The following is an 18,475-nucleotide window of genomic DNA, read 5'->3' as shown; positions in this document are numbered from 1 at the left end:
TAAATATCAGTGCATTGACAACTGACATGAATAATTTAATCAGGAATTGCTATTTCAGTATTAACTATTCATTGAAAAGTTCTTTTAGGTAGAAAAGTTGATTCTCGGTGTTGCTACTTGTCTAAACACAAAAAGAATGACCTTATGAATGAACATCGGATTAATATCTAAGCTATAGAGATGAGCTATGTATACATACTTTATTTCATTGCATAGAGTCAGATTGGACTTTACTGGTTCCAAAATGCAAATCCAGATTCATGGCGTTACATTTGGTTTCTATTTGTAACTTTCAAAGCAAGTATTCGATCTTATATACATGCCTGTATGTGGCAATGAAAGTGATCTGCTTTTTGCAAAATGAAGAATCTCTCACTCTCATAGTGTTTCGGGCAGAGGTCAAATATTAAATTATCCAGAAGAGAAACCTCGCCACCTTCATAGCTGAAACAATATTCATACCTTCTGAGTGGTAAATATATGCTTAAACCTACATCATCCACCCACTAAGAACTCGTATTAGACCTTTTTATTTATTTTTTTAATCTTTGGAGTAACGTGAAATGTGTGCAGATTCCCATAGAGTACAGTGAAGTCCTGAATACTTTTTTTGTTAGTAACATAAAATTTACATTCAAAATTCAAAAAGAAATCATTGTCCTAGATTACATGACATTATACCTTGCTTTTGTTCGCAAGTTTGAAGCAAGGGCCTTCTTTGGTCTTTGAGATATAGCTAGCAAAACGGAAAAGCTCAATATATCAATTTTTAATTACAAATGGGATTTTGGCTATGCCAAACATAGTCCTTTATTCTGGGACTTCAAATGACTCTTCAGATAGTGAGATTTCAAAAATACATTACATTTTTTAATTAACTGGCAGCCTTTGTGTTCGTAGCCACTGATAACAGTCCATTTATTACCTTGTTTAAGAGAGATCGCATGCCTACTGTGAGCGCTAGCTTTCTCAGCTCTGGGAGGAACCGCGACTCCGGAATCTGCTCTGATGCTCCAAGCATTTTCAGGTGGAAGAAGCCAGGAAGTGGCCTTTTGGCCAAGATCAGGTGAGGGACCCAGCACGTGCGTTTTCTGTGGCTAAACATCAGAAGGCTAACGCTTGAAAATATGTTCAAGTTCTTAATTTTTCCAGAAATCTCTTGGAAACACTTCTTTGGGTTCTGTGCCCTAAATAATCTTTCATAGGCATCTTTACAAAACTTTTACTTCAAACTAACAGAACTGGTAAGCGGAATGTTAACTAGCAGCTTTTCTAAACATATACTCTTTAATTGTGTTACATCACTGAAAGGCCAACACGCTAAAAACAAACCAAACAACAACTACCACCAAAAAAAAAAAAAGGCTTCTGAGAACAAACAAACCTTTTAAAGAAGGTAAGACAGCAGTACAGACTGCTGGCGGGTATTCTTAAAAGGAAAATATTTTCTGGAAATTTATTTGTATGAAATGACTTTGTATGTCAGCCAAGTAATTTTTAGTATCGTTGGGGAAGAGAAGGGAAAGCGGACGGGATGGTGCTGGCTGGGCCGGGCTCTGCGGGCTGGGGATGGCTCCGCTGCCCAGAGGCAACCTTATCTGCACTCCAGATGTTCCTTAGAAAGAGAATATAGACTTTGATTCAGACTTGTTTTTACCCGCTTTTCTCTCTGTCTTCGATTGCAAAACCAAACTCTGACTACTTCTTTCTCCAGGTTCAGTTCTTCAGCCATCCGCAGAATCTCTTGAGAGGAAGGTTTGTTCTGCTCTCCGAAGTGTCTTTCCAGAGCGTCTTTCGCAGCAATGCTGAGGAAGGGTAGGGACAGAGGCCGAGAATATGTTGTTTTTAGTTTCCTAAATACTAACATGAAAAGTGAAACTGAAATATTCAGAAAATACTTATAAAAAAAAAATCCGAGAAAAGACAAATACACAATTTGCTGAGCATACTCGCGTGCGGGTACCAGAGCTTTAGGAGCAAGTCAAGGAGGGGTTCAGGCTCTCTGTTTATCCCACTTTATGCCACAAGAGGGCACCAGGTTCTTGAAAAGCGAACACCTACTTCGGTATTTCTAAATATCAACTCCCAAAAGAGTCAAAAGAGATAAGAAGTCTAGTTAAGAACTAAGCACCCCAAATGGACGTATCTTCCTGTGGTGCCACATAGACTGCAAAAAAGATCAACAATCTCTGTATTGAAATGTAAGATGTCATACTGGATTCAGGAAAGTGAAATGATGATCATTGATCTTATTTTTAGCAAAGTAAAATACATAGCAGAAATGGTAAGACTCTTGATTACTTAGTTTCTTTTCTATCTGAAACTTGTGGAGGAAAATGTACTTTAGCCAACTTTTATATATATATACACATATATATGCATATATATAAATTTGCATCCATTGTTACAAATGACTAACTCTCCCCATTTATATTTGTACAATTTTAAAATTTATCATAGATCTTCAATTGACTACTCGTTTTCAGTTTGTGTATTGCAGGACACTGTGTTACATTCAAATGCGCTTCCATTTTTATCTTTCCCTTCAATAACTTTTAATATTTCTAGAGAATACCTTATAGTTGTTCTCCGTTTTCTTTTCCTTTCATTTGCTCCCACTTTTTCATTGTATAAAGCTGTAATGTGGAAATCGAGAATAATTATAAACAACTCATTGATATTTTTTTAACCTCCAATCAGATTTTTGTTTCATTCTTTTTAAGAGATCTATTTATTGGAAAGAATTAGAGCAGAGACGGTTTTTCCACCCACTGGTTCACTTCCCAAATGGCTCTAACTGCCATGGCTGGGGTCTTACAGGGGTCTCCCTTGGGGGCACAGGGACCCAAGCACTTGGGCCCCATTCTGCTGCTTTCGCAGGCACGTGGCCAGGGACCAAGACGGGAGACGCAGCAGCTGGGACAGGACCTGGCGCCCATGCGGGATTCCTGCACAACACCGCACAGGGCAGTTTCCTCCACGCAGATTCCTCCAATTTTCTTTTTAAAACAATACAGATATAACTTGACCGCAGGATGCTGCGCTCTATCATTGTCTGTACCTACAATGTCAAGATACACCTAAATGGTAGGATGATGGATTGCGATTCTTGTTGAAGGACAATACTATTGCAATAAAATAGGGGAAATCAGGGACGGGGGTGGAAAGGGTGGGCAGAAAAAGCCCTGAGCCTATGGTACTGTATCGTTAAAACTTTAAAAAATAAATAACTAAAAATGCAAAATAAAACTCCCAGGCATTTGTGTCCTTATGTCTTACAGCTTCTGTCATTTTGTATTACAGACCCTTGGGAAAATATTGATGTAGAGGGAAATACAAATTTTGTTCAAATAATATCCTCAAGTTACTTTTGTCAAAACGTTTCATATAGCTACTCACAAACCGTGCTGCTTGTCCGATCTTGACGGCAGCATGAGCCAATAATTTTATAATGTTAAATGCATGCATTTATTCTGCATGCATACAGTAACATTAGTTTGTATGAGTGATCCGTGTAGTTAGGTCAGGATAGCACGGAGACAAAACCAAACAGAATGTGAGTCTCCTGCTACAGCTCCTCCGGCAGAAGCCGCTTTGTTTGAGCTTCCCTTAGCTCTCAGTGACTTTGGGTTTGGCAGTTACGTTGATTGCCCCCCTTTTTGCACTGTTAGGTAGCAAGATATTTTCCTGTGGAAGAAAAAGTGGAGGGTCCCCATGCTTTCGGTTTAATCATTACTCCTAGAACCAAAGCTATTGTTTTTAGCTTTTAACCTAAGTCTAATTACCATTATAGTTAGGGCAGCTTTTCAGCGGCAAAACCTTCATACCTCCGACTTGCTCGGCTTCCTCCAGCCATTTGGATAATATGGCTTTCAGTTTGCAAGCGTTTTTGAAGCTGAGCTGCAGGTTCTCAAACCGGCAGATGGTGGTCTGACTGAACTCGGAGCCGTGCACAGCTGCCAGGGCCTCGCCCACGTTGGTCTGGGTGTACCCTGGGGAAGGACGTCAGGACCGTTAGCTTGGATTTTCAAGAGCGTTCAGTCTGGTCAATTCTCACTCAAACCTGTGTCGTTTTTGTTGCCAATTGTGGGGCTTCTGCTTTTCAGTTATTCATTTTTGGAAATTCAGAATTATGTAGCAGGATCAGGGTAGGATGTTTTGGTGCAGAAAATTGTATTCCCTGTAGCTAGTTAATTACACATCTCTTAGAAGTAAAAGAGATTTCGATAGGGATATCTACCATTTGTAGTATTTACACAAGTTGCATACATACGGCAATACTTTGCAAGACACTTAAAAATTCTTGAACTTTTACATAATTTTAAATATTTCATATGCTTAAACTTTTTAAGGTATTAATCAAAATGGATAAGATTTATGATTACACATATAGTTTTGTTTCCATTGTAAGAGCAAGAAATTCAACTTCATTGTTGAAGAGTGCCAAATAAAACCAAGGATGATACTGCTTCCAAAAGTATGCTCATTGCAAGGCTGTGGGCACACGGTTTATTTATGCCTCGGAGCACATTTACTGTAATGTTTGATAATGTTTCTCGCCCCTGGAAAAAAGGTCCTATTGATTATTCCAAACTTTAGAAAGTGCAAGCTGAAATAAACCATCAAAGTGTAACTCAAAACATCCGCAGAAATATAAATAGAAAACCAAAAATGATTATTAAATAGATGTCGCTGCTGTGTTTACATTACATTTGACAAACATTATTTCACGGCCCAAGGCTGCATCTCTGTTTGTGCAAAACGATGAGTGATGCCCACCAACAAATATCATCATAAAATTAAAATTACCTGTGGCTCATTTCACAAATACAGAGGTTTGAATTATTATTTCCATCCATTATAATAAATATGTACAACTTTGTGAATGGTAGCCAAAGTTAATTATCATTTTATGTTAGAAGAATTTCTCAACAAAAAAATGAACATAGACTTTCACTGGCAGTTCCCAGAGAGTGCAGACACATGACAATAGCTAACGGCAAAGGAGATTTCACTCCTTACAGCTAAGTAAGTGAAATTCAGACTGGATATACAATGAGATGTCACCTGGACCTATCTAATTTACAAAGATTAAAAAAATCTATAACAATTTTTTTTCCCTTTCTCTGTTATTCTATTAGATGCAGGAAATACCCTGCTAAGGAGAAAGTAAAAAACAAACAAAGAAAAAAAAAAACCTTTTATGTTCCTGGAAGCTTACAGTATAAGGGAGACAAGAAAGCCGCTCCTGGCATTAGTCAAATTTGGCACAACTGTAATACAAAGCAGTTTGCAATATCCATTAAAATTACAAATCCAAGGTGTCTTTTATCTGTGTTTTTCCTTCTGTTTTTCTTTCTTTGCTTACATTTCGCTTATAAAGTTTTTCTTACACATTTATTTATATAGATATAAATGACACTTAAGATTAATCACCATGACATTGATTTTTAATATCAAAGTATTAGAAACCTCCAGCAGTAAAAGCTTAAATAGATTGTAGTGTATTCATGAAGTGGAATTTGACAGATCCATAAAAGCGAAGGAGCACTAGAAAAACGTTTTGAAAAGTTTCCAAAACATGTGGGTAATGAAAATTATGAGTATTTGATTACAAATGTATGAGCTACCTCTTGGAGGACAAATAAGAAACTAACTACATTGGTAAACAGGAAAGACAAGCTGCCTTCAGGTCCCCATACCCTTCCTACTTTGCTAGTATCTGAATGTGTAATCAATTCAAAGAACGGCAAGATAAATCAGCACACTCCAAATATAATAATGAAATGGGTGATTTGGAAAATATTACATTAATCTTAAAATATATGTACTTAAGTCAAAAAATGTACAAGAAAATAAGGGTTTTGTAGGCTTCTCACAAACCTAGTCCATATTAAAGGTGTAAAAAGACTGAACTTCTAAACAGTGTTGAATGATAATAGGGCAAGGATTTGCAGACCATGCCATTTGTTCCATTGTTTAAGATAATAAAATAAAATAAAATGAAAATATAATAAAATAAACACATACCCAACTTAATTCTTCTCACTTTAAATTCATTTGCAAATTTTTCAAGTTCCCGGATTTCGGGAGAATCCATGTCCACTGGCTCTTCCGCCAGTTTACTTTTCCTCCTGAGTTCCTGCTTGAACTCGGCAGCCGTGGGATCCTCAGCCAGCAGAGGTTGATGCAAGGGAGGGAATCCATGACTCAAGGTGTGCTCAGGAAACTTATACAGACAAGGGGTTAAACTGCCTGTGAGCAGACAAAGGAAAGGGCTGTTGATGATCAGCTCTACTTTTGTGTAGCCAGTGTTTTCCCTGTTAGAGCCCTTTACTCCACTATAACTTCAGTTTGTAAAATGACCTTACGTTCAGAAGAGAAGGAGTCGCTGAAGCACAATAGGAAGGGAGCTGGTTATGTTCTACTTCTCCCAGGGAACAAAACTCAAGACAATGTCAAAGAAAAGACGCACAGGACTGCCATAATTCAATAAAAACAATAAAACACTTTAAAAACGTTAGTTCTCCATCATTTTTGTTTTTTACTGTTAAAAGACATCTTTTTTAAGATTCAACTTGAACCAGAATATATATGTGTATCACTGGTTTGTAAACTGATTGAACAAATTGCAGTGCTGTACTAAAGATGCTCAGTGAAATGCTAGATTTTCTTGTGGTTGGGAAATAAAATTTAAGAAGTCCTACCATTTCATTGATAAGTGTTATTAAATGTCAATTAACAGATTTCACGAAAATAAACAATGGATCCCCAGTCTGGTTTTGCTGGCCAACATGAGCGCCATTTGGTCCCCAATATCCCATACAGTCTTGGGCACAAGGATTATGGATTGCCCAGGGAAAGACCACTAGAGGAATATGCTGTAGGTGAGATAAGAAATGACTTGAAGGACTTAAACTGAAAAGGCAACTGTACTTGATGACCTGGTAATGCATGTGTCAGAACTGGACCTCCTCAATGGCTCAGACAGAGCAGTGGACGGCATACCCAGATGTACATGGAGAATACAGCAGTCCACTGGGGATGGCATAGGACATCTGGTACCATGGCAGAGGATGGAGGGCAGAAGAAATTGGTCAACCACCCCAACCAGCATTGACAGCAAATATCTGGAGGAATGGAGACTGGTAGGTGACTATCAGCCATAGACCTTGGAAGTATATCCTCATTCTTGGAAGGGCAAGATCGTCAGCATTTCAGAACGATCGAAACCATTTGAACAGAACCCTTGGAACATGCTCCATACCAGGGACCCTGGATTGATGTTGGGTGGCCAATCTCCACCCCCAGGTACTGAGGTATTTGGAAGCCTGGGTGCTGCTTCGCCCCTTTTCTCTCCTCTTCCCCCAGAAACAGGAAGAAGAAAACGAAATTTGGAAACAATGGTCTCACTCATGTTTCCCTATTCCTCAACCTTTCCCACCTTCATCAACTATGTCAAATTAAATAGTATTTGAAAAAGAAAGAAAGCAAGCAATGGAGTTATATCTTCATTACTTTGTAAGGGGAAGTAAAAATAAGCATCAAGGAAAGTTGCAATTCTAGTTGCTATGGTGATGAACTTTGAACTCTGGAATGGGTGAAATGATGGAAGATGACAAGGTGCAATGTTAGAAGATTTTAAAAGACTATTTCCGGATTTTATTCTTTATTAGAAGAGTCTTTCTCAGTCAAAGGGTATAGCTGAGTCTATGAAACATAGAACAACCTCCAACACATTTTTTTTTTTTACTTTTTTTCCTCACTAGGTTATAATTTTTATTGGTAAATAATTCAATTCAGTTTATATTAAATCACATGCATAATCAAGAGAGTCTGTTACTAAGATAAAGAGTAATCAATCACTGTTGTAAGTTTAAATAAATATTTTAGAATCAATTACTACAGAAAATGTGTGCTAAGCATTCTTGGAAACTTAATGAAAACATCCATGAGGCTTTGTGCTACTCATTATTTCTTCATAAATACATTCACAATTCAAAGATATGAATAATATTATATTTTCCTAGGATATGTATGTAAATCTCACATTACTATATCAATATATAATGAGCAAAGAATGACAGACATCAGCATGTTGCTGTTTTATTTATATAAGAAAATGTGATTATAAAGTGTACACCAACTAATATAATAGAACATTATTTTTTCTGAACCAAAGCAAAACTACAAGTGTGGGATTAAACAAAAGTGTATAAAATATATCTGGCTACTTAGAAGTGTGAAAAAGATATGAAATACCTTATTTTGATCTTTGGTTTGACAAGCCCAAATCATTCAGTTTTACTTTTGCAAATGACAACTAACTATCCATACGGCATGTTGATTACATCACAGAAAACGCAGAGACCGGATTCTCTCCAGGCCTGTGTCGTGCTGCAGCAAAGATGTGCCCTGTGACACTGGCGTCCCATCTGAGCACTGATTTGATTCTGGCTGTTCCTCTGCCAATCCAGCGCCCACCGGTGAGTGTGGGAAAGCAGCACTGGATGGCTCCTGAGCCCTGCCCCTGCTATTCATCTCCAAGTCTGCATAGCTTCTGGCTCCTGGCTTTGGCCTGGTCCAGCTCTGGCTCTTCTCATCTGAGGCGTGAATCAACAAATGGAACATTTTTTTCTATCACTCCTCCTCTCTTTCTCTCTCTGCCTTTAAAATAAATAACATATTTTTTTACTAAGTTCAATTTTTCAAACTTAAGTTTATCACACAGCCTCATTCCTTTAAATGTTCCTGAGATTTATTTCAAACTTCTTCTTAGTTTTTAAATGTCTGCTAGTAGACACAACACACTAATCACTGTAAAAACTGTTATTTAAAGTAATATCCTACTTATTTAACGTCTTATTTTAACATCATACGTATCTCAAAGGATCATTCACTTTAGTTCTCATGATTGGTTCTTCAATATATGGAAAATTGACACGTCTTTCATCATTTAGATATAGTCCTGTCAACTATCTGCGATACACAGACTTGTTTTTCATTGTTGGAGAATAGAAATAACTGTATGTAGGTACCAGTTTTCTTGGAACTAATTTTATGCAGAAATTTATCAGGTAGTTACAACCTAGACTCTGTTGCCATCATAAAGCCTTTTACTGGGGAGTATGTGGAGAAAGATTGCTATGGAATATATGGCAAGACATTTCTCAACTTGTTTCGAAGCCTGTTATTCTAGAAACAAAACAAAACACAACTATACTTAACTGAAACAGAAAGAAGCAAAAAGATTTTTTGAAGGAGTGAATCAGTGCAGCAAAATTCTTTCAGATATTTTCCAAAACATTGCCCAAGCGAAGCTGTCATTAGATCTAGAAAAATACACACTTAATGGCTTGGAAATTTCTGTACACTGGACAGTTCCAAGTCCATTTTCACACTGCAGACACATGCACCACAGACCCTCTGAATTGCTCTCTGTGGCATTTTTGTGTGGTGATGTAGAAAAAAAGAATGAAATATCACTGTTAACTCAATGTACCGAGGAATGGGGCAAATTGTTCTATCACCTGGCTGATTGACAAACTCCCGGGTTGGAGGCTTTATAATGGAGGAGCAAAGGGACAGGATGAAACACACCACCCTGCTACGGACATGCCCAAGAATCTGATGTTTCCTTGCCGGCTCCTCTTTCATATATCCCACAATGGCTTGGAGCAAATCATGCATTTCAATAGTGCTCTTTTCCTTGCATGTGTTAGTAAATCCTGTTCATGTATAAACAAGGATCTGCTGCCTGTTTGGTACATGAAACTTAAGAGGAACAGTCATGACCATTTGATTATTTACTACTTATGACTATTTTTCCAGTGTAGTGACTAAGTTGTGTGAGTGCAACAGAGGCTAAAAAGCTTATGGCATTTGCTCTCTTGTTCTTTACAGGAAAAGGTAGACAAACACATCACACCATTGAAAATACATCACACCATTGATTTTGAAAGATGTTTTCTCATCAAAGAAAAAAAGACCTTCAGAATTAATTCTTAGGGAAAATTGTTACAATGGGAAACATTTGGAGTAAAATAAAATTAAGCAAGCAAGAAAGGAAGGGTAGAGAGGAGGAAGGGATGGAATGAGAGAGGATGGAAGTAAGGAGAGAGGGGGAGAATTGGATGGAGGAGGGAAGTGTGAGGAACGGAAGGAGGAAGGAATGGAGGAAGGAAGACCTGGTCTTCAAAGTAGACACTTCCTCCAGGTCAACTCTGAGGCTGATTTCCATCACCACACATGTTAGCCTAGAAATCACCACACATGTTAGCCTAGAAGAGGGCTTTTTTTTTTTTTTACCCATACAATCTTTTTTTCAGTATTTACTTCTTCAGTATCCATTAAAAAGTGAATGAGTGGTCGGTACGGTGACATACCATGCTAAGCCACTACCTGTACTGTTGGCAACCCTTATGGGTGCTGGTTCGAGCGCCAGCTGCTCCACATTTGATCCAGCTGTCAGCTGATGGCTTAGGGTTGCAGCAGCAGAGGCTGACCAAAGTCCTTCAGGCGCTTCACCCATGGGGGAGAGCCCAAAGAGGCATGTGGCTCCCGGCCTTGGACTAACCTAACTGGTCATGGTGATGATTTGTGGAGTGAACCAATGGCTGGAAGATCTCTGTTTCTCTTTCTCTCTCTGTAACCCTGTCTTTCCAATCAAAAATAAATAACTAAAATAAATCTTGGAAAGAGTGGAAATTCACCATGTTGACTAATCTTTAAAATAATAATTATTTTTTAAAACAGAACTCTCTCACCATCATCTATGATTGACTCAAGACTAAAACACTTGGCGCTCAGTTTGCACCAGACACTAGGAAGGTGAACAGTTCATTGGTCTTGTTTCCTAAATGTCATCCCATTTTAGAAACTGGAGAACAGGAAAGATCTCAGATGCCAAAAATTCAGAGTTTAGAGGATTTTTAAACTTATTTCTTCAGCATTTATCTAGAAAAGGTATTGAATGGCATTTAAAAGGCTCTGTTCCCTGCTATTTTCCTATTATTTGTTGAATTACCAGACTTTTTAGAAGTGAAAAAGAAGCAGAAGAAATGCAGCTGCGATTATATCTGAGGTCAAAAGAGAGGAGATTCAAATTTATACAATTCAATTCTTATAACAGTTCCTGAAAGCACCAAAACTCAGACAAGAACAGGTTTTTAAACTCTAAGGTGTCAATGACTTGAGCAAGGTTAGTAAGGAGCTGATGCAGTGACCAGTTTATTGCTGCCAATTCGTCATTTTCTTTTGTTTAGCTGCACCTGTTCCATGAGATGCTTTCATTCAGTGTTCCAGAAAGTCTTCCTGCTGACATGCCAAAATGTTAGCAGTAGTTCACCCTTCCTGTGGTTATTAACTTAATAAAGCACCCAGACCAATGCAAGAGAGTGTGGTAATAAAATAACCACATTAAAATAAAATAATTTCACAGGTTTTAAGTATAGTCCTTCTATGGGGTCCTTTCCATATACAGTATGTGACACTGAACCTGGCTTCATTGTTGATGAGACACTTCTGTGGATTTTGTGGAAGTGGCTGAGTTGATTAACACCTTTGGATTTCCCAGAAAATTAAAACGACATAGCTAAGTTTCTATAATGCATTTTCTACATTCACTCTTTTCTGAATTCCAGTATTTATAACTCAATTTGTACAGCTTCTCTGGGGATGAAGGCAAACAGGTTCAGATACTCTAAGATTTAATCCTCCATTAAATAAATGCTAATACTAAAAATATATCAATATAGACATTCTGACATATTGTAAAGCATATCACATTTTAACGAACTCCCTCGTAAAATATTCAAATACAGTCTTGCTGGTCTTTGTGATGAGTCTTTCTTAAAGTGATGAACTACATTTAGGATTACAATGGAATGTCGAAGTCTTGCTGTCACTGAGGCAGGTTTTGAAAATAATTTTAAAAGACTTTTCTTAGCCCCTTTCTATTAACTGTGATGCTCAAAAGGGAAGAGCAAAGAGAATTCGCTGAGGGTTCCTTGGAGGTTAGTCTGCTCAGCAAAACCCAAGCCTCCAAGGGGCGTGTTGGCTGCATGCCTGAGAGCAGGGTTTCCTGGGGACTGAGACCAATGTCAAACTAGCTATGCTGGCAGCAGCCTAATTCCATTTGATGGGAAGAAAGTTGGTGGTACAAAACCGTCTTCAGGCATTTGAATGACAATTCATAGCAACTGATCTGTGATTAATTTCATCGCTATGCCAACCTTAATTATTGGCAGGGCCACACTTTGCTTGGATAAAGCAGAAAGTGGGTCCAGTGCAACAGCTCAATTGGCTAATCATCCCTTTATAAGGTCCTGGATTCATATAGGCACCAGTTCATGTCTCTGCTGCTTCACTGCCCATCCTGCTTCCAGCTTGCGGCTTGAGAGGGCAGTGGAAGATGGCCCAAAGCCTTGGGACCCTGCATCCATGTGGGAGAGCCAGAGGAGGCTCTTGCCTGCTGGCTTTGGATCAGCTCAGCTTTGGCCATTGTGGCCTTTTGAGGAGTGTGTCAGTGGATGGAAGATCGTTCCCTATGTCTCTCCTTTCTGTAAATATACCTTTCAAAAGAAACAAATGAATCCTAAAAACGAAAGGTGTATCTAGGTTCCTGGGAGTTCTGGGAATGAGCTGTAAGGCCTTTCATCTAGGAGATGGGGACACATACTCATGAGCTTGTCATTTCCAGGCCACATGATCAAAATGTTGTAAAACTCACAGAACGCATTCTACGTGCACCCCCATAATGAAAAACATACATTTTACTATTTTATGTTAAAAATGTTTCTTCAGGATCCCATTATGGTAGCCTAGCAGCTAAAGACCTTGCCTTTTACACCTGGGATACCATATGGGCACCGGTTCTAATCCCGGTGTCCCTGCTTCCCATCCAGCTCTCTGCTTGTGGCCTGGGGAAGCAGTCGAGGATGGCCCAAAGCCTTGGGACCCTGCACCTGTGTGGTAGACTTGAGGGAGGCTCTGGATTCCTGGCTTTGAATGGCCATTGTGGTCACTTGGGGAGTGAGTCAATGGATGGAAGATCTTCCTCTCTGTCTCTTCTCCTCTCTGTATATCTGATTTTGCAATAAAAATAAATAAATCTTAAAAAAAATTGTTTCCTCGGATAGAAGGGTTGTTCTACTTAACTAGGAAAACTGATCAACTGAGTATATGGATCGTATGTGATCAATTCTCCAAGAGGAAGTCAAGAAATAGCTAAATTCTAAATTGTGCTACATTGCTCAACAAAGATATCAGAATTTACAGTAATCATTGCAAATATACGTCTTTGTTTTACCAAAAATGTAAGAACACTAAAATGCTGCTTGATTAAATGTCAGATAAGCTAACATTTTCAATGACTGCTATTCTTATTTTGAGATTTTAGTGTCTAATTTGCTGTTCGGCTAAGAAGTTTTGAGATATTTTAATTTGGTGAACTAGGAGCCAGATTTTGTGGCTTATAGTGGATTCAGCTGCCTCCTGAGATGATAGCATCTTGGGTGGATGCTGATTCGTGTCCCAACTACTCCACTTCAATCCAACCCTGTGATTATGTTCCTAGAAAGGCACCAAATGATGAAGTAACTGCACCCCTGCCAAGTACAGGGAGAGCTGGAAGAAGTCTCTGGCCCCTGGCCTCAATGGGCTCAGACCCAGGTCTGCCTTGTCAATGGAGGTTGCAGATGGAAGACCTCTCCCTCTCTTTCTCTAGCTATGACTTTCAAGTAAACAGATATATCTCTTTTTTTGTTGTTTTTTTAAGAAAACATTAGTGAACTGAATTATTTGCTTCTTTTTATTTCAAAAGTATGGCTATAAATCCATCCATGTGTTTGTATGTGCTTTATTTTTATCTGAATAACAAAACAAAAATACCAAATAGAAAAGATTTCCCTAACATCTGATTCCTTTATCCAAAATTACTGTATCATATACAAACACACACAATACACAGCAGACACCTACACATTTTGTCATACCGTCCTAATTTATTGTTACTGATGAGTTCTTCTGAAGAAATAAATGTAGAAGAAGCATCTTCAAAAAAGAGCAACAAATACAAACTCTCTGTATGTAGTTCATTAAACCATTACAAGCTCATATTTGGTAATAATCTGGCCAGTCCTTGAAATTATTCAATGACTATGAAGGGATTTGACTTCACAGGCTAGCTGTTGTCATCTCTTTAAAACCATGCTCACAAATGAATTCTTAATAAGCATCAGGAAATAGGTGGTTAGATTTGGTGTAGGGATGCTTTCCTTAGTCAGGGGAGGAAAAAGTTCAATTATTTCAGTCTCAGTTATGACTCAGAAGCAGTTCAGAAAGGGATACCAAAGCTTGAAGCAGCTGTTACCAGCACTCCTGGGAATCATACTTGTCCTTCATTTAGTGTCTGGTTTAACTTTATGGACTAAATGTCCAAAAGAGTGTGATGAGGCGGATGTTCTGCAAATCTGTACTGTTTCCAGTGTCAGTGTCTAGTCAGCCACGCAAGGTTGCTGCCAGGGTAATCGAAGAACCTAATTTGGCCTTTATTTTAGTTTAATCTACATTGAAGCTAAATGACCCCATAAAGCTACTAACTACTATGTTATTACTAAAGGAAAATCTTAGTATCTACATCATCAGGAAGGGACAGCCAGGAATCTGAGTGCAGTGAATTCAACAAAATATACATAAACCAAACGTGAGATTAAGAAACCACAGCTCAGTGTGCAAAACAGAGAAATTGGGCTTAATTGTGATGTCACAGGATATTACCAGTCAGGGAGCATCTCAATATTCGACCATTTTCACCAGTATCTGCCCAGGGTAAGTGATCAAATTTCATGTCAGATACTGATCACCATTCATTCAGGTCCAGGAAATCCAACAAAGTGTTCCCAAATTCAATATCATGTATAAAAACAATTTGTCTTACCTGCCATCACTCCGTAGGTTGACGGCTGGTTTCCGTAATGACAGGAAGGAACAGAATAATGAAGTCCCGTTGCTGGGTTTCCCAACGTCATCACCAAGAAATATGTGTGCAAAGATTTAGGAGTTTGGATCAAAGACAAAATAGACAGGACTGGTAAGGAACAGTATGAGGATTCAAGACCCATTCATTTTGTTTCAGAAGTAGCCATTTATGCAATCCTTAAGATTATAGAACAGTGCTTTTTTATTTTTCTTGTTTGGTGGCTGTTTTCTGATGAGAAGCTTAAAATGAAATAAATTTGTTTCAGCTAATGAAGCCATCAAAATGGGCAACACCTTCATTGATTATCTCATGCACTATGTTACAGCTAACAGGACCTCACAAAACAGTTACTGGCCAATTCTCACTTTGACTTTTTGGAAGTTTCATAGTTCATATATTCACATCCAAACCAGATATCGTAACAGCTAACTCATCAATAATCTGTAAAACTCATCATGGTCTTTCTCTGGAAGAAGGAATACGGAATCGATCTGATCAATTAGTATATCTTAGTCATTCCCTTAGGAAACTTCTCCAGTTTTGAGGAAGTACAAGAGGAAATATCCTCCATCTTAAATATAATCATAAAAACTGTACTTTATTCAGGGTGTCATGAAAAACCTGCAACAAATGCAAAACATGTGGCAGTTGGTGTTCCAGCATCATAAGCCATTCGAGGATTCTGATGGTAAAACTGACCATTGACTAAGTTGCACAAAAATTGAACCTGGTAGATAAATATTAGTTTGCTCATCAATGGCTATATACCTCATGGAATCAATAGGTATTTTGAAAATAAATTTCAATTTTTAAACTTTCACCTAATTGATTAAATATCATTGATGTTTCCTTATGTATTTTATTTTCTCAGTTTTCCTTTACAACTTGAATATAGTAAATATGGAAATACAAGCACATCTCATTGTGTAAACACAAGATATTATAAATACAATGACAATCCTTTGATAATATTGAAATATAATCTTGTGATTAAAAACGTAACATTTTCATAAAGAAAGTAAAATATTTGCTCTAAAGAAAAAAAACTATAGGTAATATATGTAAATATATTTGCAGTTTTTCATTTTATGACCAGCACATAAAAATGTTTAATGTCATCAACCACATGTACAAATCATACCTTGCATTCTAAAGTTAAGCAAATAAACACCAGCTAAATTAATACTTACACATTCTTATTAAAGATAGGATTTCTAATTCTTCATTTACATAATTAGATCTACACAACATCAATTTAATGAAAAAATAAAAGTTGATATTATTGTGTATTAAAATATTTTGGGACACATTTATATGTATTTTTAACTTCTAAGCTTTAAATAATTTTGTTTCTCTAATTCTAAGAATTTGAATGAACAATGACAAATGTAGTAAGCACATTTACACTTATTTTTAAAAGGTAGAGTTGTGAATTGCAAATCAGTTCATTTTGTAATAGCACTACTTAGATTTTGAATTTTATTTTCATGTTGGTCGAACATTCATCAGATGCAACAAGTTAAACAATGCACAATTCTCTTTATCCCTATGCTAGAGATAGATCTATTATGTAAAATACAAAATTAGCAGTGTGATTATTCTTCAGAATTATTTGCAGCATATATCTTTGGAAAATATAACCTTTTATTGTATCCCCCTCCCCAAATTTTTTTGAAGTTACTTTCAGCTTTTTAAAATTAAATTATAAGGATTTTTTTGAGTTGCGAAAGAAATCTCATTAATGATTTTACCAAAGCAAAAATAGCTTCAGAGATTTAAAAACTCAACTAAAACTTTATATCAAATTTATAGATACATTTGGAAGCGAATTAGAACAAGAGTTTAAATTCTTTAAATCAGAATATCTACGTACCAGTTCAAATTTTGATTTCTAAGTGTATGATTTTTTTTCCATTTCTACATACAAAATACAGTTAAAACAAATTTAAAAATCATTATAAAGTTAATGAAATAAATCTACTCAAGACTTTGTATATTTATGAACTAATTTTAAGTCACCATTTGCTATTCTTCAGCTAAAGAATTGATTTATTAGCAAAGCATATATGTCTGGGTGATTCTACTGAGACAATGTGTTTGGATTTTCGAATTTAAATTATTCTTATGGAAGTTACTCAGGATAAGTATTAAAACTTAATTGCAAGTTGAGATATCTTAAGAAATTAAACTGTTTTTAAATTTTATAATATTGTAAATGTAGTAGATATATTTCATAGACACAATTCAAATAATATAATCATGTGAAAACATTCAACTCCATTCATGGACTCCACATTTCATACTCTTTCTAGATTTGAACTTGAAGTTTTATGTCATTGCAACTTAATCATTCTGTTCCTTGAACTTTGTTGCTATCAGAAATTATTACTTAGTTATGTTTCATTGTAATATCTACAATTCTGTTGCACATGGAAAACTTAGCTGAAAAAAATCAAATCAATCTCCTGTAAAGAAATATAATAGCTTTTAAAAATTAAACCACTTTGAAACATTTATTTTGTTTTGTTCCTTATTTCATAAACACATCTATAAAAAGATTTTTGGATTAAAAATATTCAAGTTCATTGTTTCCTCACATAAAATCATGTTTGATTATAATAAAATGAATAATAATGCAAATGATTGTGCTGATTGATATATCTTTAAATAATCTTAGGCATTTTGATGTTTCAAAATAATCTTAATATTTAGCATATTAAAACAGCTTATTAGCTAAGAGGATTCCAAGCATCCTCTTGCACACCGTCCCAGTAGCCGGTACCTGTGGACATCACATTGGTGGTGTGGTTGGAGACTGGCAGACACTCAGCAGCACTGGGATGCATGAGCAGAGGCAGGGCGGCAGGAGCGTCAGAGTTCAGAGGTATGAAACTATCAGCCGAAGGAAAAGCTTGGCAACTCATTCCCACGAGAAACAGAGAAGTAGGAAGAACCTCTGTGGCTTCCCAATCCGTGTTATTGTATTCCTGTCTCAAAGGGCCGACTCAGCCCTGGCTACTTGCATATATACATCAGGAAAGCTCTGAGGCACCAGGAGGGCGCGTGCCAGTATTTGTACTGCAAGGAAATCCCTTTATACATGTTAATAGTCTTTTCCCAGGAGTATTGCTTTATCAATCTGGACTGTCCTCCTCTCTTACCCAAACCTAATCCATGCCCATGGAGGATGCCAGTTAGGGGGAACAGGTTGAGGGGAAGGGAGAAATCTGAAACTCCGTTTGAAAACTTCATTTAAGAGAGAAACGAAGAGCTTAAAGAAAGTCCCATAAAAATAATGCTACAATGAATTGAAACATAATGGATGTCTTTGTGCTATTAGTCTAAGCTTATAAATTTCTTTATTTTTATAAATTTTCTTTATTTTTCAGTAACTTCTCATTGTATCTACAAAATAAGATGAAGTGTGGAGTTCATACTTCATAATTTAAAAATCAAACATCAGTTTAAAAATTGAAGCATAGTAGACAAAATATG

The 18,475-nt window shown here is 37.0% G+C and overlaps 1 protein-coding gene across 2 annotated transcripts; it reads right to left on the bottom strand.

Annotated features, from left to right (window-relative positions):
* Positions 1 to 1,584: 1,584 nt before the first annotated feature.
* On the bottom strand, positions 1,585 to 18,028 carry POU1F1 (POU class 1 homeobox 1). 2 transcript variants are annotated; one of them, XM_040980855.1, is made up of 6 exons: positions 17,763 to 18,028; positions 14,939 to 15,010; positions 6,031 to 6,255; positions 3,828 to 3,992; positions 2,576 to 2,636; positions 1,585 to 1,805 (listed from the first exon to the last, which is right to left on the bottom strand). In XM_040980855.1, the coding sequence occupies exons 1-6, from the start codon at positions 17,902 to 17,904 to the stop codon at positions 1,595 to 1,597; spliced, it is 876 nt and encodes a 291-aa protein (XP_040836789.1). In that variant the 5' UTR covers positions 17,905 to 18,028; the 3' UTR covers positions 1,585 to 1,594. The 2 variants fall into 2 exon arrangements, with proteins under 2 accessions (XP_040836789.1, XP_040836788.1); XM_040980854.1 differs by having other exon boundaries at positions 1,595 to 1,805; positions 14,939 to 15,088; positions 17,763 to 17,904.
* Between the last annotated feature and the right edge of the window lie 447 nt (positions 18,029 to 18,475).

This window comes from Ochotona curzoniae, unplaced genomic scaffold (genome assembly GCF_017591425.1).
Source record: "Ochotona curzoniae isolate NIBS_2020 unplaced genomic scaffold, NIBS_Ocur_1.0 contig_3498, whole genome shotgun sequence".
In the NCBI taxonomy this organism is placed as follows: domain Eukaryota; kingdom Metazoa; phylum Chordata; class Mammalia; order Lagomorpha; family Ochotonidae; genus Ochotona; species Ochotona curzoniae.
The sequence above is the reverse complement of the archived record's forward strand: the minus strand, read 5'-3'. Positions and strand labels throughout refer to the sequence as shown.